General features: G+C 40.5%; 1 protein-coding gene across 5 annotated transcripts in view; it reads right to left on the reverse strand.

Moving 5' to 3' along the window:
- LOC105186684 (guanylate cyclase 32E) overlaps positions 1–25,106 on the reverse strand; it is an 80,809-nt gene that overhangs the window by 13,199 nt on the left and 42,504 nt on the right. For all 5 annotated transcript variants that reach the window (XM_011147062.3, XM_011147061.3, XM_025305180.1 and 2 more), the window contains 13 exons: positions 19,557–19,763; positions 17,040–17,237; positions 16,606–16,728; positions 16,108–16,303; positions 15,446–15,523; positions 14,810–15,051; positions 12,334–12,479; positions 6,509–6,647; positions 6,229–6,319; positions 4,347–4,555; positions 1,826–2,011; positions 1,601–1,705; positions 382–453 (listed from right to left, as the gene is read on the reverse strand). In XM_011147062.3, the coding sequence (XP_011145364.1) occupies positions 382–453; positions 1,601–1,705; positions 1,826–2,011; positions 4,347–4,555; positions 6,229–6,319; positions 6,509–6,647; positions 12,334–12,479; positions 14,810–15,051; positions 15,446–15,523; positions 16,108–16,303; positions 16,606–16,728; positions 17,040–17,237; positions 19,557–19,748 (1,977 nt within the window). In that variant the 5' untranslated portion in view covers positions 19,749–19,763. The remainder of the gene's footprint in view (positions 1–381; positions 454–1,600; positions 1,706–1,825; positions 2,012–4,346; positions 4,556–6,228; positions 6,320–6,508; positions 6,648–12,333; positions 12,480–14,809; positions 15,052–15,445; positions 15,524–16,107; positions 16,304–16,605; positions 16,729–17,039; positions 17,238–19,556; positions 19,764–25,106) is intronic.

Consider the following 25,106-nt stretch of genomic DNA (forward strand, 5'->3'; position numbering starts at 1 on the left):
ATTTTCGAGACTAAATAGAGTAGAAACGTCTAGTATTTTTTTTTCAACAAATTTAGTCAACAAGCTATAGTCGTCAAATGAAGAAAGGAAGAAATTTCTCTGAATACCGGCGATCGTTGCAGAACTGTGCAAGTTACTCCAACGCGCTTATTTCTAGCGTAAAAGTTGCCGCACGCGGAAGGGAGAAGTGGCGGGGGAGAAGTGTGGACAAGTTTGGAAAATTGCTTTCCTCACATTACGGACCTTTCATCTGGCGATACGACGCTACGCGCATGAAGGAAATTTAATACAACTTTTTTGAACGAAAATATATTATACGCCTTACGGAGTTGAAAGAGCGAAGGCCGCTTTAATGCTCGAACAAAATTGACGAAAACTCACTCTAATGATGTCGCCGACGAGGGACGCCATGAACATATTATCGAGTTTTATGTCTTCGTTCTCAAGTATGTCCTGAAAACAAAAAAAAGGAAAAGGAAAAGTAAATATTTTGTCGCCGAGCGTTTCACGGGGAACTTGAAATTACGGATTTTAACTCTATATGGTACATTTTTTCTACTTGACAGTTTCTGTGAAATTTTTCATTTTTATATTTCTTGGGTCGCTGATTATGAATCTGAAGTCAGACTTCAATAATTAAAAATGGCTCTATTCAATATGGCTACCATACAAAGCTGTAAATTAGCATAAGTCTGAATAAACATAAATCACAGATCCATGGTAAGGATTTTTCAGATCGTTAATTAATTCTTATGTCAGATTTACAAAATCCATTCAAGCAATTTGTTTATAAAAAATAATCTAGTACGCAAAAAATTCTGGAAAGATATATATACCATATTTTGACATGTGAAGAATATTCGCAGTAAAAATTTCAACCTCTAATCTTAAATATTTCCCAAGAAATTAAATTTTCTTCTGCAAAACACTTTTTCCCAACTTCATTGGTTTAAAAATTAATAATCGAATATGAAAATCATGGGTAACATTTAAAATAAGTATTAATATATCAAAAGAATCATATGTTACAAAAGTTCAAAATGGTAGATTCAATATGGCAACTATAAGATCAAAATTAGCGTAAGTCTGAATAAATGTAAATCAGATATACGATATAAAAGTTTTTCGTTAATTACGAATTTCACGTCAGATTTACAAAATTCATTCAAGTCACGTTCAAGTCAAGACTTATAAGAAAAGGATCTAGCGTGCGAAAAATTCTAAAAAAATATATTTTGACATGTAAAGAATATTTAATAAAATATTCAGCTTTTAATCTTAAATATTTTCCATAAAATTAAATTTCCTTTTGTAAATTGCTTTATTCCAAGTTTATTGGTTTATAAATAATTAAAAATGAATAATTGGATATGAAAACCATGAGAAACATGTAAAATAAATATTAATATATGAGAGGAATGTGAAATTATATTTATTTTCATTAAGTTGTAAATAGTATATAATAAAAATGAAAAAGAAGAAAGTGATAAGTATACTCACTGCTACACAAAAAGTTAACATGGTAATCCGCAGCATTAATACCGATCTCAACACATGTACTAAAATAATTTCACAATAATGACATAAGAATTATACCGACCTTGAGGCTACCACGAGCGCTGTACTCAACGACGATGCAGATATTGGGTGGGTCGGTGCATGCACCAATGAAGGAGATGAGGTTGTCATGCCGTAAATCGCGCATCTGAAAGTACATAACGTCGTCGTAACAAGTGCGAATGTTTCGATACGAGTCAATAACAGTCGTCACGCGACAATTACGAATAGAATTGAAACTGTCGATTGTGCCTAAGCGCGCCATTACCATTTTCAGTTCTTTTTTCATTTCCCGCGTGATCTCGATCGATTTCTTCCTGACTTTCTTCACGGCGAATATCCGTCCTTTGTATACGCCAATTTGCGTGTAAATCATGGAGTATCGGAAGTCCGCGTCGGGATTCGAACTCAATGAGACTTGGCTGGTTCGCACTATGGGTTGTGCTGTTGGCGGCTGCATCAAACGAAAAGAGATATATTTAACGTTTGGGACGAATTTGAAGCTGATTAAAGTTTAATTTGAGATTACTTTATGTAATTATGTTTTATATTCGTTGATATACAAGTATTAAGAAAAAGGATTTAGAGCTCTAAAGGTAGGCGGTATTTACAAAATGGAGGAAAAAAGTGCTAATAAACATAGGTCAAAAAATTAATATTATTAGAGTTGTGAACAATTATTTATTTTAATTAAAGCAAATATTAAATAGTTGGGACAAAGCCGGAAATTTTTGAAAGAGTTCGCAATTCTATACGAAGATGTAAAGCGTGTGCAAAAATAGGAGGACATGAAAATTTTCTGCAAATTTTGTAGCAAGAACTAGAAGCAAGTAGGTCACTTGCTTTAATTCAAATAAATAATTGTTCATAACTTCGACAATATTAATTTTTGGTCTATATTGTAAGAACTTTTTTCCTCTATCTTATGAGTGTCCATTTATCCTTCAAATCCTGAACCTCTTTTTTAAACATTTTGTATACAGAATATACAGGATGGTCCGTTTTAATCGACAATCGGAAATATTTCGTCAGGTAAGCTAGATCGCGAAAAATATCTCAAACAAAAGTTATAGGGTTTAGAGGGGGACATCTGACGGTGACCTTGGCTTGACCTTAGATTGTCGTTTGAAGGTCACATAAAGGTCAACTTTAAAATCTTAAATGGAACTCTCCATTTTTTATTACATATGCTTGTAGCTCTTTTCGAGATGTTTTTAAAACACTACTTATTTTTGTCTTTTGCGTAAATTATTCGCAAGATATGAAGCTTCAAAGTTGACATATCGCCGGAATTCACATTACCCGATGTACACCGCAAAGAGGTTGTTCAATCGGATTTGTACATCATAGTTTACTTTCCTTCGGCAATCACCTCGATGTCACTTTCCCTCATCAATGGATAGGTCCCTCATCAGGATGGTCCAATTTGAAGGCCACCAAAATCATTTGACTTTACTCCTCCGGATTTTTATCTGTGAGGATTTTCGAAAGACGCAGTGTTTCATCAACCGCCAACGACGCGGCAAAATATAATGGATCGCATCAGAAATGCGTGCAAACGTTTCTAGCAAACGTTCTTCTGAAACTCGTCAAAAGTTTCGAAAAGCGAGTTCGAGTGTGCCGAGCTGTCGATGGCGGCATTTTCGAACATCTATGATGAATAAGCCCCCCCCTCCACATACACACACACACATACAATCGACTCTTTTTAGGGCCATTGCAATGTACAAATCCAACCAAGCAACCTCCCCGCGGTGTAACATCGGGTAATGCGAATGCCGGCGGTATGTCAATTTTGAAGCTTCATATCTTGGGAATGGCTTACGCAAAAGGCAAAAGTAGGTAGTATTCTGAAAATGTCTCGACAAGGGCTATAAGAATATGCAATAAAAATGGGGATTCCATTTAGGATTTTAAAGTTGATCTTTAAACGACCAAGGTCAAGCCAAGGTCACTGTCAGATGTTCCCCTCTGAACTCTACAACTTTTGTTTGAAACATTTTTCGCAATCTGGCTTACCTAATGAAATATTTCCAATTGTCGGTTAAAATGGACCACCCTGTATAGGGTGTTCCATACCACCCATACCACCCAATTTTTATATAAACGCGATATTTTAGAGAAAAACGTTTCAGACAAAAGTTGTTTAGTTTAAAGGGAGATATAAGACAGTAAAATTATTTTATTTACGGATGGCGTCACTTTCGAGACATTCACTGATTATCAATTTTTTTAAACGGTAACTTCAATTTTTTATTATATCAACTTTTTTCTACCGAGTAATTTGAACAACTTTTGTCTGAAATACTTTTTTATTTACTTAACATTTTGTGAAATATTTAAGGCAAACTTGGTACCTTTTTCAACATTTAACTTACGATATCTATCGCTATCTTATGATAGCTATCGCTATCTTATGTCCCCTTTCAAACCAAATAACTTTTGTCTGAAACATTTTTCTCTAAAATGTTGTCTTTACAAAATGTCGCGTTTACAAAAAATTGGTACGGTGATCTGGAACACTCTGCATAAGTATATTTTTCCTTCTTCAGAAGAAGGAAGAATGTATTTAGCCTACATTGTAATAATTTTATCGATGCTGCGCTTTTATCGATCGACACGAAGATTGACAAAGATGGAAACGAGCTGTGCGTAGCACGAATGCGAACGATTTCGATCCACAGTACGACCAATTGCTCGACAAGAGACGATGGAAGTAAGCACGAGGAAATGTCGGCCACGAGAATTTCCACGAGAATACGAGCGGCAACGTCGGGACGGGCAGTTACCTTGGAATTGCATTTGGCAGGCGCCTCGTTGGCTCCCGCCGCTTCGTCCTTCTTCTGCTCCTTAATCTGGATGTCCTTGTAGTTCACCTTCCAGAGTAAGGAATCCAATTCTTGTTCGTACTTCCAGTTTCTGTAGAGGATCAAAACAACCGCCGTGATAATGAACGCCAATCCGCCGACGATGCCTCCCACGATCTCGCCGGTATGAGCTGTAACGGACAATTCAAAGATATTTTTGCGACAGCGGGGTTACCTCGCAGCGGTAAATATGGGTGAGTTTTTTAATTCATCGATTGCTCCGTCGCGTAAAGCGCAGCTGCCGCGAAGCGTTCTTTTATTTATTGATAAATGCGTTTTTATTTTCAGCGCATATCCATCAGATCCATCGACTCATTTTACCGATGAACTAGTGAAATTTTTGACTGAATATAATGCGGGTGATTTCCTAACCTAGAAATATTAATAGCTATGTGTGATTATTGACATGGAAACACTAATAAATTATAATTTAATTAAAAAAAAACGTATAAAGATAAATCTGTTTCTGATTTTTCTTTTGGTATTTCGCCTTTAACAACTGACGACAGTGGCACAGATTTATTATAAATTAAACGTGTACGTGTAAAATATAATAATTGATAACTTTGTATCAGAAAATTATACGTGCATATAAATATTAAATTCTTATCATCGACTTCAGTTGAATCTATTCATCAAATCGTTCTTAAAAACATATCATCAAACATCCATCGGAGACGCCATATTGCAGGGTTAGATAAGTTAATTCTTTTGAAATTAAGTTAATTTTAAAGTTAACGACTTATAAATTAATTAATTTACTTAAACAACTAACTCGATTAAAAGTTAAGTTAAAAAGCTAAATTAACTTATTAAAGTTAAAAGTTAATCATGCTGAGTTATGTGTTTTTTACATAATAACTTTTTTAATCGTACATTAAATTTAGGTGAAATACTAAGAAGATAGTATTTTATGAAAGAGATAAAACGCATTTTTTTCTAATAATTTAATATATTATTCGGAAAAATATAATAGGGGTTGCAATAGAGAAAAAATGTTTAAGAACAGAACGCTCAATTAAGAACAATTGAAAACGGTGAAAGGCAAAATACTCATGTGCAGATGAAGCGAATCAATCTGAACAGAAAAATCCTGTACATAATTTTACTTATGTCATTATTCTACTAGAATTATAGAATAGTTTTCGAGGAATTACTTAAACACTGTTAGTGAATGAGTACGCGGGAAACGGTAGGGCGTGCTCTGTGAACAAGGTATCTTCCAAAATGGCTCGAATTTGTTAATGGTCTGGTTGGCAACAGCAAGCGGTGCATGATACTAACTGCACAACTCCAATATCTACCACCATAAACCGTTCGCTTTTGCCAGGATATCATCAACAGATTCGAGTTATTTTGAATGAGACTTTATTTATAGAAATCATCATGCGCATACGTTCATTAATATAATGTCTAATTATTTCCTTGATAACTATTGTGGACCATTTTCATGTGACTTTGATGTTGATGAATTATTTTAATTCGTGACTTGGAAAAAAAGTTAATAAGTTAACGTTAATGCATCTAAAAGTAACTAGTTTAAGTAAAAAGTTAACGATTAAGATTAACCAAGTTAAATTAAAAGTTATTAATTAAGTTAAAGATTATTAACTTTTTAATTTCTTAACTTAATTTTTAATTGATTAAATACCCAACTCTGCCGTATTGTCATTTGTTCGATGAAGATGCGGTGGATTTATGTTAAATTAAAAAACTCATCCTATATGTCGATCTTTGCGAAGGCGTCGTTTGCATCTTCGCGTGCACGCGAGAATATCGATGAGAGTGATTGAGCGTCACTCACATTTGCACTTTCCACCGTGATACCCGCAGTAAGGCTCCGCGACCGGCGGTCCGTTCCCAACCCATGATATCTGCTTGGTCAATCGCAGCTTCTACAAGTCTCATTAGTTCTGATTAGATTAGAAGTCGACTCAACACAGCTCGGCGCGAATTAGAGCTATCGCCACCGCTTTACGTCCACGGAAACCGATAAAATCGCATTACGACTCTGTATACTCTTGTTGATATTCACTTTTCCCGGGAACGAAATAACATCGCGGTGGCGAAAGCAGCTCGCTTACCGGTAAATTTGTGCCCTGCTCTTTCCCGACGAAGTACGCTATCGGATAAAGCCCGCACCCCCTCGTGGGTCTGTCGTCCAATGCAATCAGCGTGTAATTGCCTTCGGCGTCTCCATTCTCATCCATGTACACCATGTATCTGCAAATTCCCTTAAACTTGACATAGATTGATCACGTAGATGTCTTCGTAACGCGAGACGCTTCCAGATGCGAGATCGTTCGATTGCAATTAAGAGGACTGCTCGCGTCTATATTGCGTCGTAATGTTGGGGTTTTACTAATTGCAAGATATCTACGAAAACTCAATAACCAATATTCCTTATTGAGAACAATAGGTGCTATTCAGAAAATACATAAAACCGTAGAAGAGAAGATGGTTTTATGGTCCTTGTAGGTATTATGGCTACTTTCAATATCTCCATCATTAGATAGCGAATTCCAATAGGTAGACAATAGGTAGTTATTATTTATGGAATTATTTGTTTAGTAGTTCGCCACTAGCGCAATGACGCTAATATATCGATACACAATAGCTAGTACTTTTCATAACGCATTTTTACTTTCGAGCATTTCGAAATGTTTCTCAAGGTACATTTTAGCATTTAATTAGACATGTTTTTTCATTATTTTTAAACTTGGGCGTATTATCACACGAATGTATGTACAATTGAGTATTTTGTTTGTTACTTGACATTTTATTCAGTTGTACATCTTTCAAGTTATGCAAAGTTGAATGAAATAGCATAACAGTTTGCTAATGTAGCCCCATAAGAGTGCTGATAAATACTATCTCTTTTTCGAGGTTTTTGTATCAAAGTAATTATTCGATAAATCGATTCTAATTTGTAATCCACTGTTGGAATTACGTCTGCACTGCACAGTCTGTCCTAGATACGATGAGACTGGTTCCATCAAAGTTCTTAGCGCAGCGATATCTATGAGTGAATGATGGTAGGTGAATATTCTACCCTTCATCTACTTAACCTCAAAATTTGAGCGAATTCGGTTGATATTTCACTGTGGTTTGACATTTTATGTAAAGTCACTTTGTGTACGTCGGTCGAAAAACCAACATGGAACATGTTTTAAATTGGGTAAAAGTGATGCAGAAACGTACGAAACGATAAGAAATGTGTACGGGGATGAATGCATGTCCCGTGCACAGGTTTTCCGTTGGTTTGGCCGATTCCGTGACGGTCATGAGGACCTTGCAGACGATGACCGAGCACCGCTGCCAAAAACCACTCGCAATGAAGAAAACATCGAGAAAGTCAAAGAAATTCTTCGATGCGACCGCTGTGTGTCTGCGAGACTCATCGAAGAGGAAACTGGGATACCGAAAAGCACAGTCTATCGAATTTTGACCGAAGATTTGGGCAAACGGAAGGTTGCACGATAATGCACCATCGCACAAAGCCATCATGGTACATGAATTCTTGACCAAAAAAGGTATCATTGTTATCGATTATCCACCGTATTCACCTGATTTGGCTCCGTGCGACTTCTGGCTATTTCCCAAACTAAAATTGGCGATGAAAGGAAATCGTTTCGATACCATCCCGGTCATCCAAAAGACTTCGACCGCCATACTAAAGGCCATTCCAGCCGATGAGTATAAAAAATGTTTCGAAAAATTTGTTGAACGTTTCCAGCACTGTATTGACTCAGAAGGAGACTATTTTGAATAAATAAGAATAAAAAATCAAAATAATAAACGCTTTGTATCTTTTTTAGACCAGTCTCATTGGATCTGGGACAGACTGTGTATACTGCTGTCTCTCTGGCAGATTGCATTTTCTAACAAGCAAGTCAATATCCATGTCAATATCCTAAAAATTTGCAGTTATGTTCATTATTATTCCCCTTCTAAGAGTTTAATTTGAATAAACATATAATTTCGTAATTAAATACTTTGTTATTATTTTATATATTTTAAACAAAATTAATTTTTTGTATCAGTTTTACATTGCTACCCCATTTTCTCGCCGACCCATTATGTTGTATTGTCACACTTTTATAAATAACATCCTAAGTAATAAACATTACTTAAATTTGAGTGTACAATCGATTAAACAACACTGTGGCGAATGTAATCCTTCAGTTGTCATTTTAAAATATTGATTATTGACAAAGTTATTGTACAAAATGGAATGAATGGAGAGCCATAATATACCTTCTCCTTTAATACCATCTTCTCCTTTAATAATCTTACTTTAGTCCTGATTTAGTTAGTCCTTTGATAGTCTAGCTTATTCATAGACTGACGATGAACTAAGGCTATATTATTCAGAGACATTTTTCCGGAATAGTTCAAATTTGTATTCGGATTAAGGAAAGCCTTCGGGCGGTATTCATAATAGAATAAGATTGTTATATTTAATTGTCTGAAGTTTATCTCTAGATATTTTGTAGCCAATAAAATGCAATCACCAAGGACTTGTCAAAGCCATTGATACGTAGAATGGACTGCTAATTGCAGTGGTGGAGGTAGAAAGATGAGTAGAGTGAGATGCAGACTGATAGGTCTGTTGCTTTCATTTTTGATACTTTTATACCTCATATCCGTTGCACACTGGCCTCTCTTAAAAAAAGGAGCTCTCATTGGATATCGTTCATCGCGTCTGGTGTGCAACAGGTATTAGGTACAAAAGTATCAAAAGTGCAGGCAACGCGAACAAACCTAATATGAAGGCACCTCCCGTCTTTTTTCCAAGCAGGAATGTATTACATACCGTAATAGAATCTTAGTCATAATGATGCAGTGTCGTCAGATTTTTTATTTTTACGGTATGTTATATTCCTGCTTGAAAAAGAGACAAAAGATATCCTCATATTGTCATCTCATTCTACCCCATCGCTGCAGTCCATTCTACATCGATGGTTAAAGCGTCCGTGTTTATATTTTGAGACTCTTTTTTTTAATTTGTGACAGCAAAATTATTCTCACTAGATACATCACACAAGATAAGGCGAAATAAGTAGGCTAATTGGAGAACCATGAAGGAGAAAAGTTTCCTGACGAATTCGATGTGAAAAAGGAAGAGCGTTATCGAAAAAAATGTATGCACAAACAAAATAAAATAAGATCAAACAAGAATGAAGGCAATTCTTAATAATATCAATGGACATATCAGGACATGTATATACGCCTGTAGTAATTAAAAGATTAAATCAAGCTTAGACTACGTCAACAGGTAGTTTAAACATAAGCTGGGTTTACTACAAGACTAAAGTCGGCTGTTCCAACTTCTTAGTAAATTAACTGATAGTTAAATCATATGTTCATCTTTGTTTTTCCTTCAATTTAAACGAAGACAGCTATATGATTTAATTATCAGTTAACTTATCAAGGAGTTGGAACAACCTGTCCTAAATCATAAAAAAGTGTCTCTGATTACAAATGTCTCGTTAGTTTCTTCATATACTATTGTTAAACCGCGACTAAACCAAGCTCGTTTTGCCTCCAAGTAGCACCCAATGTGTCTCTCGGTCGATGTAATTTCCGCGCGAATGATTTCATCGATAATAAAAGAGTACACAAGTGCTGTTTCCCGACTCGTGTCGCGACTCGTTTGCTGTTAAATGACAAAAGTTAAGTGTTTCCGCAGTGTCGTCGGTCGCCGTAAGTTACTTCACAGCCGATCGTCCTTTCTTCCATTCGTACCAACGTTTACGGTTATTGACAGCTATTACGAATCCCAACGTCGAACCGCCCATAGGTTAGGTGCGTACGAGGTATCGGCCGAGTTTAGCGGCCAACTTCAATCGAGGCGCTGTACTAAGGGTGACTTACATTTCACGGGAAATATTAGGTCAATCGCAAAGTTCCATCCGTTTTTTGCAAAACGTATAGCTTTATTTAAAAAACAAAATGAAAAAGTACATCGATCAAAATATTGTCCATCGTTAGCGATGACTTTTTTCCATCTTTCGGTCAGCAAGCGAATTCCGCGGCGAAAGAATGACTCATCTTTGGAGGCTATCCAGTCAGAGACCTATTTTCCGACGTCTTCATAAGAATTGAAGCATTCGTCAGCAAGTGCACACGCACTTGCTGACGAATGCTTCAATTCATCGACCGAAACAAGTGGTAGTCGGAAGGGGCACAGTCTGGTGAATAAGCCGCATGGGGTAACACTTCCCAACGAAGTGCTTCTAACGTTTTCTTGACAGATTTTGTGACGTGAGGCCGAGCGTTGTCATGAAGCGAAATCACCTTATGCTGTCTCGTTTCATATTCTAGTCGTTTTTCGTGCAATGCTCGGCTCAAACGGGTCATTTGTTCTGTGTAGAGATCCCCTGTGACTCTTTGACCACTTTTCAACAGCTCATGATACAGCACACCCTTCTGATCCCACCAAATACAGAGCATTACCTTCTTTTCGTGGATATTCCGCTTTGGCGTCGATGTTGAGGGTTGGCCGGGATCGCAAATAGTTTTTCGACGTTTGGAGTTGTCAAAATAAATCCATTTTTCATCCCCAGTGATGATACGATGTAAAAACCCTTTTCTTTGTTGCCTAGCAAACAGAATTTCGCAGGTGGTTTTTCGTCTTTCAATGTCTCTTGACTTCAGTTCATATGGAACCCATTTTCTTTCCTTGTAAACCTTTCCTAAGGCTTTCAAAATCGGAAATGACAGATTGATCACAATTTAATACTTCTGCGAGTTGCTTTCGCGTTTGACATGAGTCTTCGTCCATCAATGCCTGCAATTCTTCATTTCTGAATACTCGGCCGTCCAGAACGCTCTTTGTCCTCAAAATCACCACTTTTAAGCGTCTAAACCATTCTCTGCATGTTTTATCGGAAGGAGCATTATTACCATAAACTTCTACAAGCATTCGATGAGCTTCAACTGCAGTTTTCTTCCAATTGAAGCAAAAGATTAACACTTCGCGCAAATGACGCTTATTTGGCTCAAATTTCAACATTTTCGATGTAATAAAAAACAATGTTATTGACGCAAACGTATACCTTTATGTACTGAATGTTATTGACAGATGTCAGAACAAACCATTAAGCTTCGTTTAGACATTAAAGGTCAACGACAGCTTCTAGCTATAGCTATAGCAATACTTGCCGCTAGATGGACGGAACTTTCCGATTTACCTAATGAAAGGGATCTCACCATTTCTTCTCGCACGTAGTAAATGATCGGTTTCGTCAAAGGAAGTCTCCTCAGACACACGTAACTATCCCCCATCGAAGTCTAACGCGCAGGATGAAGCACGAGCGAACCGGAACACCCAATTTCATGAATAATTCCCCCTCCCTCTTCACGCTAGTAACGAAATGTGTACACGAGGCTGATTCAACTCCGACGAAGCGATTGAAACGTCTCTCGCTGTCTCTGACCGCTCGGGTCTATCTCTTTCTCTCCCTCTCCTCCTGTCTCGCCGTCATAAAGCGCGAAACGGTCGGTTTTAATTGCCGGACGAATCCCTTTTTCACCGCCGCCGGCGCGCGCGCCCGCTCGTCGCGTCTCAGACGACGCAATAATTCCGCCTTAATCACCGCGCCGCAAATGTTCGCGCGCGGCGATCGCGGATGATAAATCGCTTAGCTTCCGACTTCGACGGCCTCGTTACGGTATGCAAACGGTAATTACTTCGCCGAAAACACACCGAGGGGCACGCGCACGCCCGCTGCTCGTCGGTCGGGCCTTTTCAGCGAGAAATTGCCGGCTGACGTTCCGCCTCGTAAGGGAATCTGATTTGCATGCCGTAAAACGTTACGACGCGCTCGCGCCCCGGCGACGCGCTCGCGCCTTTATGCCGTGCTCCTCCTCGGCCTCCTGTACACCGCACCGCGTGCCTACGTACCCCCTCGCGCTCTGATAATGAACCCCGTGCAGCGCCGACACCATCTCCCGGCCGTTCCGTGGGTCCCGCTTCTCGTCCAGGGCGTGCAGCAGCGATCTCGCGTAAAGGTGCACCGCGTCGTACAGGTACGCCGTCTCCGGCACAATCTGCCTTATAACATAAAGTAACGATTATGCTCGAGATAGGGGGTGAAGAGGGCGGCGATGTCGGGCCGCGGCGATTCGCCTGGGAGATATCGCCGGCCGGATTGCGTGGATTGACGAGTCGTCGCGAGCGAAGACGATAATGACAGGGCGAGCAAGTGTGATAATTTCGGAGACGTGTGCATGTGTGTGTGTGTGTGTGCACATGGAGCAGGTTGTTATTTATAATGCATTCCGTAATATGGTAATACGCGGGGCCGTACGTAATCGAGGTAACGCGTGGGCTTTAATTTAACTGCGCTTCGTGACCGTGCGATTAGCAGCACAATGTTTCAATACGGCCCGCGCTCTCTCCCGTCGCTCTTAACGAGCCGCTGTTGGGAAATATTACCGCGGAAAAATTACGTTTCTCGCGATGTAACGTTATTCTGCCGATGTACGGCCGATGTACTCTGTGCGCATATGATACGTTGTATTTATTAATAGGATAATGATAATGTGTTATGATGTGGAGCGTTGTGATGTGATATACGATATATGATGACACGAGAGTGAAATTTCATGCGCATTTTAAATATTGGCAATATGATATTTTACAAGGTCCACGCGATAGGATATCTAGCGAGGTAAATGAAATTGGAGAATTGATAAAATTAAATAATCTGTCCACCAAAACAACAAGCGACTTGATGGAAACAAATAACATTATAAGATCCCCGTCTTCAAATTCAATAATGTAATAATTAATAAACTTGTTAATGAGATAATGACAATGTTACGATGTGGAATGATGTGCTGTGATATACGATATGATGGTATGAGGGTGAAATTTCATGTCCACTGTACAGAGTGGCTCATTTTAATTTATTTACTTAAATATCTCGACGAATATAAAAGATACGGAAAAATGTTTCAAACAAAAGATGTTTGTTTTGAAAGGCGACATAAGGCAACGACATTATTTTGTTGGCGTTACCTTCGAGATATTCACTAATGATCTGACTTTTCTTAAATGGGAATCTGTTTTTATCATATCATATTTTTATATCAATCAATTTGAACAACTTTTGTCTGAAACATTCTTATATTTGTCTAATATTTTTGAAGATAATTTCGAGAAAAATGTTCCAAAGATCGACAAGTTAACAACTGTTAGGGCACTATTATAGCAATATATTCTTGAAACTAAATAGAATAAAAAAGTCTAGTACTATTTTTTTCTTTGCACAAATAGCGAGATATCATAAATTTAATGTTGAAAAAGTTACCAAGTTTTCCTTAAATATCTCAAAAAATACTAAGCAAATAAAAACATGTTTCAAACAAAAGTTGTTAAGATTAATTGGTAGAAGAAGATGGTATAATAATAAGTTGGAATTTCCATTTAAGAAAAGTAATGATCAGCGAATATGTCGAAAGTGACGCCATCTGTAAACAAAATGATATAGTTTTTTTATGTCCCTCTTGAAACCATACAACTTTTGTCTAAAAACATTTCTTTCATATTTTTCGAGATTTTTATCTAGCTTATTTAAAATGGGACTTGTATAGAGTGGCTCATTTTAATTTATTCACTCAAATATGTCGACAAATATACGACGAAGATACGAAAAAACGTTTCAGATATCTGCTTTAAAGGGGGACATAAGACAGCGACATTATTCTGTTTACAGATGACGCCATCTTCGAGATATTCACTAATGATCACTTTTCTTAAATAGGAATCTCAACTGTTTATTATATCATCTTTTTACATCGATCACTTGAACAACTTTGTCTGAAACGTTTTTTTATTTGTCTAACATTTTTTTGAGATATTTCTGAAGAACGTGGTAACTTTTTTGATATTTAACTTATGATATCTCTATAAATATTTGTCGGAAAAAAATAGTACTAGATTTTTTAATTCTTTTTGCTCTCAAAAATATACTGTTATATGTAGTGAATATCTCGAAAGTGACATCGTCTGTAAACAAAATGATGTCGCTGTCTCATGTCCCCCTTCAAACCAAATAACCTTTGTCTAAAACGTTTTTCCGTATCTATGTTATATTTTTCAAGATATTTGAGTGGATAAATTAAAATGAGCCGTCCTGTATATTTACGATATGATATTTCACAAAGTCCAACGATAGCAAACAAGAAAATATCCAACGAGATACTTGAGCGAAATTGATATAAAGTTAAATAATTCGTCTACTAAAGGGACAAGTAACCCAATGAAAATGGGTAGAGTCGAAACATTACAACTTCTCGTATAATCCCGCGTCTGCAAATGCAGTGGTGGGAGCTTGGAGACAATTTCGCCCAGTACCGTGATCTCTGGTAGTCACCTGAACTATTCCTCCCATTTTCTCCAACGGGTTTGTAAAATTGAACGGCGGTTTCTGCCTGTACTCGTTGACCCGCCGCGTAAAGTTCATAATGTCGATCGGAGTTGATGCGACAATACTGAAAAAGTTACGGTACGCCTTCATCGATAGATTCGTGTTCCGCTGCCAGTGTCCACGGACATATTTGTCAGGTCGCTCCTCGTCGTATTGCTTGATGTCGACACCGACAACCCAATATTCGCCTGCGGCACCAAATTGCTGAGTGTTTCTCTCTCTGCTCTCTACCGAGAGCGGCAAAAACGGCGCGCGGAGGAGCGGTCGAAAAATTTACGAAGCTACGCCACGGGGAGTGTAATAACGGACCTTCACTTAAAGGTTCACGTTCTTACGTAATGAAAGAATAACGATTAGTCGGGCAAGCGCGACCAAATGTAAATTGATAAACCGAGCAGCTTTTTTCTCACGGTCGTTTCACTCTCGCTCGAATCGAAGCGAAGGCTGTTGTCGCGAACTACCAAGTATGTACGGGAGAACTCTGCATTGCGAGAGTGCGAGAGTGGTTAACATTAAAACTACATCTAATGACGGCTACTCCCTAATATATGTACCTGATTATCGTACAGGCAGTATTTATACCTTTTTCCAAAAGATTCTTTTCGTCCAGAGCCATCAACAGACCCATGTGCTCATAATGTTGGCCGAGTATTACGTAAACTGAAACACCACACACGTGCGTCGCTTTCATTAAGGAAATGTCGCGCCGTATTTGGAAGTTCTTCCCGGATCGCGGCCGCTTTATCGAATGGGGAATTGCTAAAAACCGGCCGCTCGGAGAAGGAGAGCCGCGCTTATTTTTAGAAGCGGCTTTTAATGTATCCAAATAGGCGCGCGCGAGCGCGTGACTAATGAGGCGAATAGCGAGCTGTGAGTTTTATTCGCAAGCCGGGACGACTTGTCGTAGCCGCGGTAACATGCGGGTCATTCCGGCGATGCAGGCTTCGTTTCGTGGCGCGTCGTGTCGCGGTCGAGCGCACGCTCGACGAGCCGAAATGCGGGTAGTCTATTTTGGATCGCGTCTGCAAGTGCGATTGGATAAAAGGTGCGACGGCCGGCGCGACGGGAACTTTCCAATCGGACGGAGCGAAAGCCCGCGCGAAATGATTAACGCCGAGAGAGCCGGCTTCGCGAAGATGAAAAACAGCGAGCTCCTTCTTTTCTTTCTCTTTAATTGAACGCAATGCGATAAACGCGCGGACGATGATTAAGATCTTAAGAGATCTATCTTCGTTACTACTTACTCCGCGTGTCCGCGTACGTTTCCTTAACATGCTTATGGAATGGATTCTCCATGTGCGTCGCATAATACGGCTCTTCCCAGCAACGTAGATGATTCAGACTAATGCCAGCCGCTTCGAAGGACGCTAAGATCGTCGTCGCGACCGTTGACATTCGGTTGAATTCGTACACGGTCGAGTTCATGTACATGAAAGTCACCTGCACGAAACATCGAAACGACAAGAGTAGGTTGAACAGTTCTTAATCCCTTGTGTGACATATCGTTTCTATCTGACGGATTTCTGTGAAATCCTGCATTTCTGTGTTCTCCGGGTCGCTGATTATAAATCTAAAGTCAGATTTCAAAAATTCAAAATGGCAAATCTAAAATGATTACCATATATAGGACTATAAATTAGTATAAGTCTGAATAAATAAATCAGACGCTGCTCGAGATTTGATTTCATTATTAGCAACATAAAAGAAAGCTCGTTCCCGTCAAAGCGCACAATTATACTCACTTTGGTCCAATTAAACGCCTTCAGCACCGAGACGACGGATTTTGAGATTTGTGTGTCGGGCGGCCGTGTTCTCGCGAATGTCGGGTATTTCTTTTTGTTCGACGTCTCGCGATGCGTGCAAAACTAAAAGGGACAAAAAGGTGAGATCGTTAGTGAAATACATTCCTCATTCTTGCGCGCTGCTTCCTTCTCGTCTCTTATCATCCCTCTCTTCCAATCGATTTTCCTTCACTATTCCGTCGAAATTCCACTCAGATCAGATGAGAGAGACAGAACATTGCGAGAACTCAAAGTGCTCCTCTAAAATTCTCGCAATCAGCTGATAAAGCGTTACACAATGCGCACATGCGACAGAAAAGCGGAAGAAATCCCGATCGCGAAGAGATCTTCGTTCTGAGAGCGAGAATTGGAGTGACGTAAGAGAGATCGTTTACATAGGATATCATCGGGATGTTGAATGCGGCCGCCATTCTGCCCTCGTGAATGCACGTCTCCTGCGGCCCGATATAAGCGCTGATGTTTCTTTTCCAGAGAACCGCCGTGTTCAAAATGCTGGTCTCCTCCTCGCCGTAAGTTTCCGCCACCACAAAATCGAGCTTGTGGCCGCGTCTACCAAGCTCGCCGGCGTTTACCTGCATTGCAAGTGGAGTTTCAGCTCTAAGGAAAACATCTGAAGGGGACGCGAGAACGTGAGTTTCAGCCGCTGACTCGGCGGCTTCCCAGCTACGCGCGTCGTTCTCGATTCGTCTGACAATTTTCCGCGCAAAATCGGTATGAGATTCTCGACCGCGCCTAATTTGCCTCGAGTCACGAGTTTCCTCGCGATCTCGCGTCTTATCGCACGAACGCTTCCGCAGGATCACGGCGTGTTTACGCGGCGCTCATTAACAACCCCTTAACTGTTAATGACGAGAATATCCGCGGAAAGAAAAAAGTGGTCCAAACTGTTGATGACGAAAATATCCGCGCATTCTAAAAGGAAAAAAAGAAACTGATACAACGGAGCAAGGACACTATATTATTTTTATATTTCCGAGACTGCTGAATTCAAATCCGAGGAAATTGGAAATTGCGAAGTTCAAAACGGCGCATTTAAAATATGACGGAGCGAAAATTCAAGAAATCGTTTCGTTTACTCTTGACTTCGAATTTGAGTTCCACAACCTCGAAAATATAAAAATATATTAGGTCTGTGCATAAGTTCCTGGGGGATATGTTTGAATGGCGCTGTAATCTGAATGCGCAAACTTTTCAACTAGGTTATGTTTTATATTAATGCTGTTGGTTAACCTGGATTCGAGCTTACATATAACAGTTCGTATTTGTTTATTTAAACACATTTTTAGTTCAATTGTAAATAGAAATCGAAAAGGTGATCGATATTCGATCCTGCATGCTGTATTATTTTTATCGTGAAAAAAGTGCCGTTGAAACAACCAGAATTATTTGCGAGACCTATGGTGAACATATTATATCTGAAAGTACGTGCCAATCCTGGTTCCAAAGGTTTCGAAATGGAAATTTCGATGTTAATGACAAACCTCGCTCTGGATAACCTCAGAAGATAAAATACGAGGATTTGGAAGTTCCACTCGCTGAAGATGCAGTTCAATCGTCCGTAGACATTGCGAAACAGCTTGCCATTAATCACACAACAATACTTCGACGCTTACATGCATTAGGAAAGATCTAGAAGGAAGAGAAGTGGATTCCACATTAACTATCGGAACAAGCTATTGGCAACCGGCTTAATACCTGCATCTCATTGCTTGCTCAACAAAAATAAGAGTTTTTTTCATGGAAAATAGTAACTGGAGATGAGAAATGGATTTATTATGATAACCTTGAACGTAAAAAAGAGTGGTTAGATTCAGGGTAACTTTCTACTTCAACACCGAAGCGCAATGTTTACACACATAAGATTCTCCTCTACATTTGATGGGACCAGAAGGACGTGCTCTATTATGAACTGCTCAAACCTGGTGAAACGATTACTGCAGAGCGCTACAGTCGCCAATTGTTCTAGTTAAATGAAGAAATTCAGAAAGGAAGGCCGTGGACAGGGAAAGGAAATCGAAAAGTCATCTTGCTCCGCGACAACGCTCGACCACATGTTACTTCCGTGACTGACACTTTACTGGAACTTGAGTGAGAAGTTCTACCACACCCAATATAGTTCAGATCTTCCCTTCAGATTTTTACCTATTTCAGTCAATGCAGAACCATCTCTCCGACGTGCGATTTAGAAATGAGATTGAAATATGAAAATGAGTTGACGAATTCATCTCATCGAAAGATGCGTCATTCTTCAATCGAGGAATCCATTTGTTGCCTGAAAGATGGTCCAAAGTTGTAGCAAGCGAGGGAAAATATTTTGACCAAACAAGTGTGTATTGTTTCTTTCATATAGACAAACTAAGCCGAAGAAACCCCAGGAAGTTATGCACAGGCTTAATAGTTGTCTTGTTCCAATTGCTACGTTATAATTATAATAAATTTTATTTATTATAAATACTTATAATATATATAAGTATTATATATAAGTATTATATTATAATATATATAAGTATTATATAAGTATTATATATAAGTAATAATATTTATAAGTATTCTTTTTTAATGCGTGGGTATTTTCGTCATCAGTTCGAGCCACTTCTCTGACTCCTTTCCCTGCGGATATTTCCGTTATGAACCAGCCGAGGGGTTAAACAGCCCCGCTAATCGCGCGATCATTTTGCGCAGCTTCCGCGAGCGACAAACCGGACACGTTCTTCCGCAAGTATCAACCGCAAGCCGCTCCAATTTCGTGCAATCGATACCCCGCGCGGATAGTCGTATTTCCGCGTGATTGGAATTGTTAAATTTAATTATCCGCTTCCGTGCGCGCGCGCGCGAACGCTAATTGCGGTGTGTGTCGACCGGCGCGAATATATTACGGTGCGATTACTCGCCTCCTCCACGGCGAGAGTCATAGCCCCGGAGATGCGGAAGCCCGGCCGCTGGTACTCGAAGTCGTCTGGACGTCGCTTGGAGCCGGTGATGTATCCCAAAGTGAAGGTCTCCGCATCGGCGTTCTTATCGACGAGCAAAACGTGGATCGCCGTCAGAAGCAGACACGCCCTTTTCACATTTGCCAGTAGCATACCCAGCTGCGAAGCCTTCACGCACATAGAAAGTACCGTGTCGATACATATTGCATAAGCAACTCGACTTAGAAGTGGAGCGTGCCGAGTCGATCGTGCCTTCCTGCGATCTTTCGCCCGGCCGCTTTCGCCTGAATTCTCGCTCCGTCGCGAAAACGGGCCGCGCTGACTGACTGTATCATGTTCGAGCAGCTAAATACAGCAGGACGGGATTCCCGGAAGCTACTTCGGAAGGACGTGCCGAATCGGCACGAGCGAATCGTTCGACTTATCGGCTCTGCTCGCTCTGTGTTCATTAGATTTAATTAGGGCAACGTTTATCGCGGGGGAATGAAAGGACCGACGATGGGAGGAACGATTGTTTATCAGAATGCATATCAATGTCCGCTTCCGCACGGGCGAGACGTCACGCCTTTGTCGCGCGTGTTCTCTCTCTCTCTCTCTCTCTCTCTCTCTCTCTCTCTCTTTCGCGGCAAGTACAATTTCACCAAGAGTCGAGTTTGCAGCGGCTGTTGACCGATCATGAATTCGCGACAGCCCTCCAGGGGAGTCGCGTAGATTCCACGGCTCCAACCGCGGCGCGGCCGGTCGTTTGTCTCTTGTCCGCTACGTTTATCCATAAGAGCCATGAGGTTGCAGGTGAGTGCTTGTAATGCGGCTAATGGATGAAAGCAGTAAGCTCCGCGGGATCGCAATAAACCCCATCAATCTCCCACAGTGCAGCCAACTTCCACTTCCTCGACATCTCCCCCTCCTGCCCCGCGCGCGCGCGAACTTGCCCCCGCGGTGACCTCATACCCGCCTGCGAGAGCTCGATTCGACAAAAACGGGAAACCCCGCTCGCTGTTCGTGCATGCGATATCCGTGTCTCCCGCCTTGTCGATTGACTCGACAAGCTTCAAAGGCTGCGTTCCGAAATGTGCTGACAGTACTGACAGTACTGCTTTCGCGTTCAAATCACAGACTTCTATAGTATAACTAGACTGCTAATTCGGACTCAATACATGACCCCGAAAAGTACCGTCCTGGTAGTCCGACACTCACACGACACGTCTGATTGGTTGAATCAAGACACATTTCTTCTATTTGCATCGGTCATATTGCTTATATAGCCCCTCTCCTTGTGACTACCAATTTCACGCATGCGCACAGATGCTTGATTCTCTTATTTAATATATACTTTTTAGGGTCAATTTTGTGCTACAGGGAGTTAGCAGTCTAGTTATACTATAGGAGTCTGTGGTTTAAATATATCTTGCGTCCCGAAATCAGTTTCGGAAACTTGGTTTTAGTCACGAAGTTGGTAGACCTTAAACTATTTAGATACGTTCCGTAATTCATCATTCAGCTAATCTGTGCGATCGACGTTACAATCGGGAAATCCAGTAATCAAGTAATAAGTAATAAAATTTATCTGTCCTATTACAAAATTAGTAGCTAAAACCAAGTTTGCAAATAGAAATAATACGTAGTAGGGATGGGCGATGTTCGAAAATACATTGACGTTCAAAATATCGGTTAATAAAAAAAAAATTGAAATGACATCAGTTATTTTCTAAAAACGATCGATTTACCAATTAATCGATTAAATTTGCAAAGTAAACATTTAAATTGGTTAGCACCAGATTAAACACTGCTAAGAGTGCGTTCGGAAATATCACTCGGATGCTTTCTTTGCTTATATTGGATGCGTTCTTAAATTCACAAGAGATGTAGCCGACATTATTCAATCCTTATTTTTCACTGAATGTTAAACAAGGATAGAACGACACCTGCAATATTCTCAGTATTACTAGAAATCTTCCTAAAGGATCTTACACATTGGATGCGACTAGCAACGCGCTATGAGGATATTTAATAAGAGTTCTGTTTTAAGAAGAAAGAGCTTTCGTTTCTTTGTTAAATAGAACTCTCATTAGAGAAAGAGAGAGAGAGAGAGAGAGAGAGTCGCTTATAGTTCGTTGCTAATCGCGTCAGTGTGCAAGACCTTTAACTCGATATCATTTGATGTATTTTCCATATGATAAGAGAACTAATTTTGGGAAGATAAATGCTCTTATTGAACTATTCGGCAACATTCCGAAACTTATCAATAAAAACCGGACAACCCTATTGTCTATGACTGCATAATAGATGTAGTAAACTTTAAACCTGAAGAAATTAACCAATCCCAACCTACTTTTACAAGAATAATTGACTGTGGTTGGCCAATTTCTTAAGACTTAAAGCTTACTATACCCATTATAGGTCCGGACTTAACGTTCATAAATTTCATTTACCGTATCTGGAAGACGATATTACAAAAATCTTCTATTTAAAAAAAATAAATATGTGTTGCCTACGTTGAGAAAAAAATCATCTGAAAACATCCAAAAACAAAATATCGCTTCTTTCGATTAATCGATGAAAATCGCCCATCCCTAGTACGTAGCCATGTGAACGAGCGTGTCCCATTCGTTGTACCAACAGAAATAATTTCGCGAAGCTAATCGCGTGATCAGCTGATCAATTACAGAACGTATCTAAGGTATTTTAATTTAAGATAATTTAAGGCCTACCTTACGACTAAAACCAAAGTTTCCGAAACCGATTTCGGAACAGGATTATATTTTTCAATATGCTGTTAAGATGGTAAAACTTTGTGTCTTTTCCACGAAAATAGGGAATTAACTGGCTTTCAACTAATTCCACAAATTATTTCGAGGTGGTGCAAGTTGAGTAATGCATATGACGCACGATAATTGACGGAAGTGATAATAGAACTTATGAAAGACACGAAATCTTTTTCCATCCTCCGAAATGATAAATTTTGCAGATTATTTTCAATCAAATCTGCGATACTTTGTGCCTCAAGTAAAATTGCTATTAAGTTGGCCATTATTCTAAATTCACTTTCAACCTTTATATCCGAATAGGTTATATTACTCTGCGCTGATCACTGCGCGATACTGCGCAGCTGCGTTTCGTTTTCCGCACTGCTGACCATTTACTGACAATTTTGGAACGACTAATACGCTGCTGTCAGTACTATCAGTACTATTTCGGGACGCAGCCAAAGTCTCCCGCCGTCTCGCGGAAGCGCAGATCAGTCTCCGAATCTCTCGGCTCCACACTGCACTTCCGTTCCTAATAAACGCGCTCGTCCCTCCCGATTTTCCACGTCCGACGCGCCGAGAGCGTGTCTTCGGCCGCCACTCCGAAGAATTCCGCAATTTTACCGTCACTCACAAGGCGAGCACCTCGTAAACGTCCGTGAAGAAAAATACGTGTCTCAGTCGGCGACCGAGAAGCTGGACAGCGTGTGAACGCGACATGTCACAGTGGTGTGCTGACGAAATTCGACGCGAACACGTCGGACGTCGACGGCATCCGCGTCGCGTGACCAGAGGCACGCATAGAAAGAGAGAGAGAGAGAGAGAGAGAGAGAGAGAGAGAGAGAGAGAGAGAGAGAGAGGGAGAGAGGGATAGAGGGAGGGAGGGAGGGAAAGACGGAAGCACAACGACCGTCGTCTGAGCTCTCTCGGGCTCTCTCATTATTAATAGCGGTCTATTTTAAATAATACGTGAAAACCGCACGAGCTCGTCTTAGGACACGCGGTCGTTTTTTTAGGTGGTCCCCCGTTGAGCGTTGCGCAAAGTGAGCGTCAAGGACGCGCCACTCGCCGAGACGTTGAAGGATTTGCGGGCCCCCGCGCTCATTGCATGAAAAAGGCGCCGATGCGAGTCGTCCCGAGCCGCGCGCGCGCGCGCACGCGGCGCTTGATTGATAACTCCTCCTCGGCCTCGCGACCCGCGAGGATCCGCGCGATCCGTGGGTGGATAATCGCTCCCATACGACGCGCGATCGCGTGGGAATGCCGGCGAGCGCGCGCGCTGGAAGTTACACTTTGACCGCCGCCGCCGATTCAAACCTTCCCGGGAATAACCCGAGGCGATGAGCGATGAGGGGAGCGGAGGAGGTGGCCGGGGGAGGGCAAAAGGTAATGCTCGCGGGGAGAATGCGTGCCGCGTAATGCGCGCGGCTACACGTTTGTCCAAAGGCAGAGGACCAATTAACCCCGCCGAGCTCTGACCGTTCTTAAATTGCGCCGCGCCGCTTTCACTGTTTACGAGTGGCCGCCCGTGTCCGCCGGCAGCTGTAAATTTCCTCTCGCGCAGCGGGAAGAAAGGGTCCTTTATCATCCGCGCGTGGGCCAATTAGTGGATTCGATCGGAGCGGGCTCTCAGGCCGGCAGAGTCGGAAGCGCTTGCCTTAAGGAGGACCGAGCGGGTCTTTTCGCGGAGGGAAACTGATTTTGCCCCCGATACTCCTGGGGCAGGATTGTCGGAGCGAAAAGATTCGCGATAAGTGACGCGCGATAATGATGAGAGCGGTATATTATAAGGTAACAGCCCGCCTTTTTGCGCAAGACTTTGCTCAGTGCAATCAGCTTGGGTGAAATCGGAGAATATTACGCAGGGTCTTTAAAAAGGATCCGGGATTTTAAGAGTAGATGGCTCTCACGAAGTGGAGAAAAGTAATATGATATTATTCTTACCGTACTGCGGAAACTTTGCGATTGCCTGGTGAAGCGAGCGTATAAATGGAAAGAAAATAGATGTTTGTTTACATCTCGAGCAAGAGCGAAGATTCTTTTTAGGGATTCCTTTAGAGCGTACTCTCCTCACCGATAAATAACATAAACAAGAACATCAGAGAATACAAAAGCACCAGAAGCGAGTAGGTCGCTTGCTTTAATTCAAATAAATAATTATTCATAATTCGGGCAAAGTTAATTTTTACTAGGACTTTTTCTCTCCTTTTCCCCTCGTGTGAATACTATCTATCCTTAATGTCCTAAAGCCTTTTTTTAAACATCTTATATATTATCTTATACAAGGTGTCCTAGATCTTATACAGGGTGTTCCTAAATTTGGAAACGAAAAATTGTGAAGATTAACCCCTTGCATTGTGATTTAAGTTGCAACAGTACGTGCCAAAATCGGTGGTAAAGTTGCATCTGTAATGCCCAGTCTACATAAATTGCAAGTTACAAAACGCAAATCGCAGCCGCTAAGCATTGATCAAAACACATAAAAATTGAACCACGAGTTTTGCTCGTGTTTCTTATGTTTGGCTCGCAAAACATATCAAGTGTCTTACACGACATTATAGAGGTTAATCAGATCAAACTGAGAAGAAAAGTCAAGTACCATTTTGCAAAAATTGCAATAGTTATTAAATTATTAATGATTGAAAATGACCACATCCAGAGACTCTTTTAATTGATAACTTGAAAATTTGCGTGTTTATTTGCAAAATGATAAGAGACTTTCTTGTTCAGAACAACCTACAATTATATGACAGCTGTTTTGTCT

The sequence above is a fragment of the Harpegnathos saltator genome, unplaced genomic scaffold (genome assembly GCF_003227715.2).
Source record: "Harpegnathos saltator strain DR-91 unplaced genomic scaffold, Hsal_v8.6 scaffold677, whole genome shotgun sequence".
NCBI lineage: Eukaryota > Metazoa > Arthropoda > Insecta > Hymenoptera > Formicidae > Harpegnathos > Harpegnathos saltator.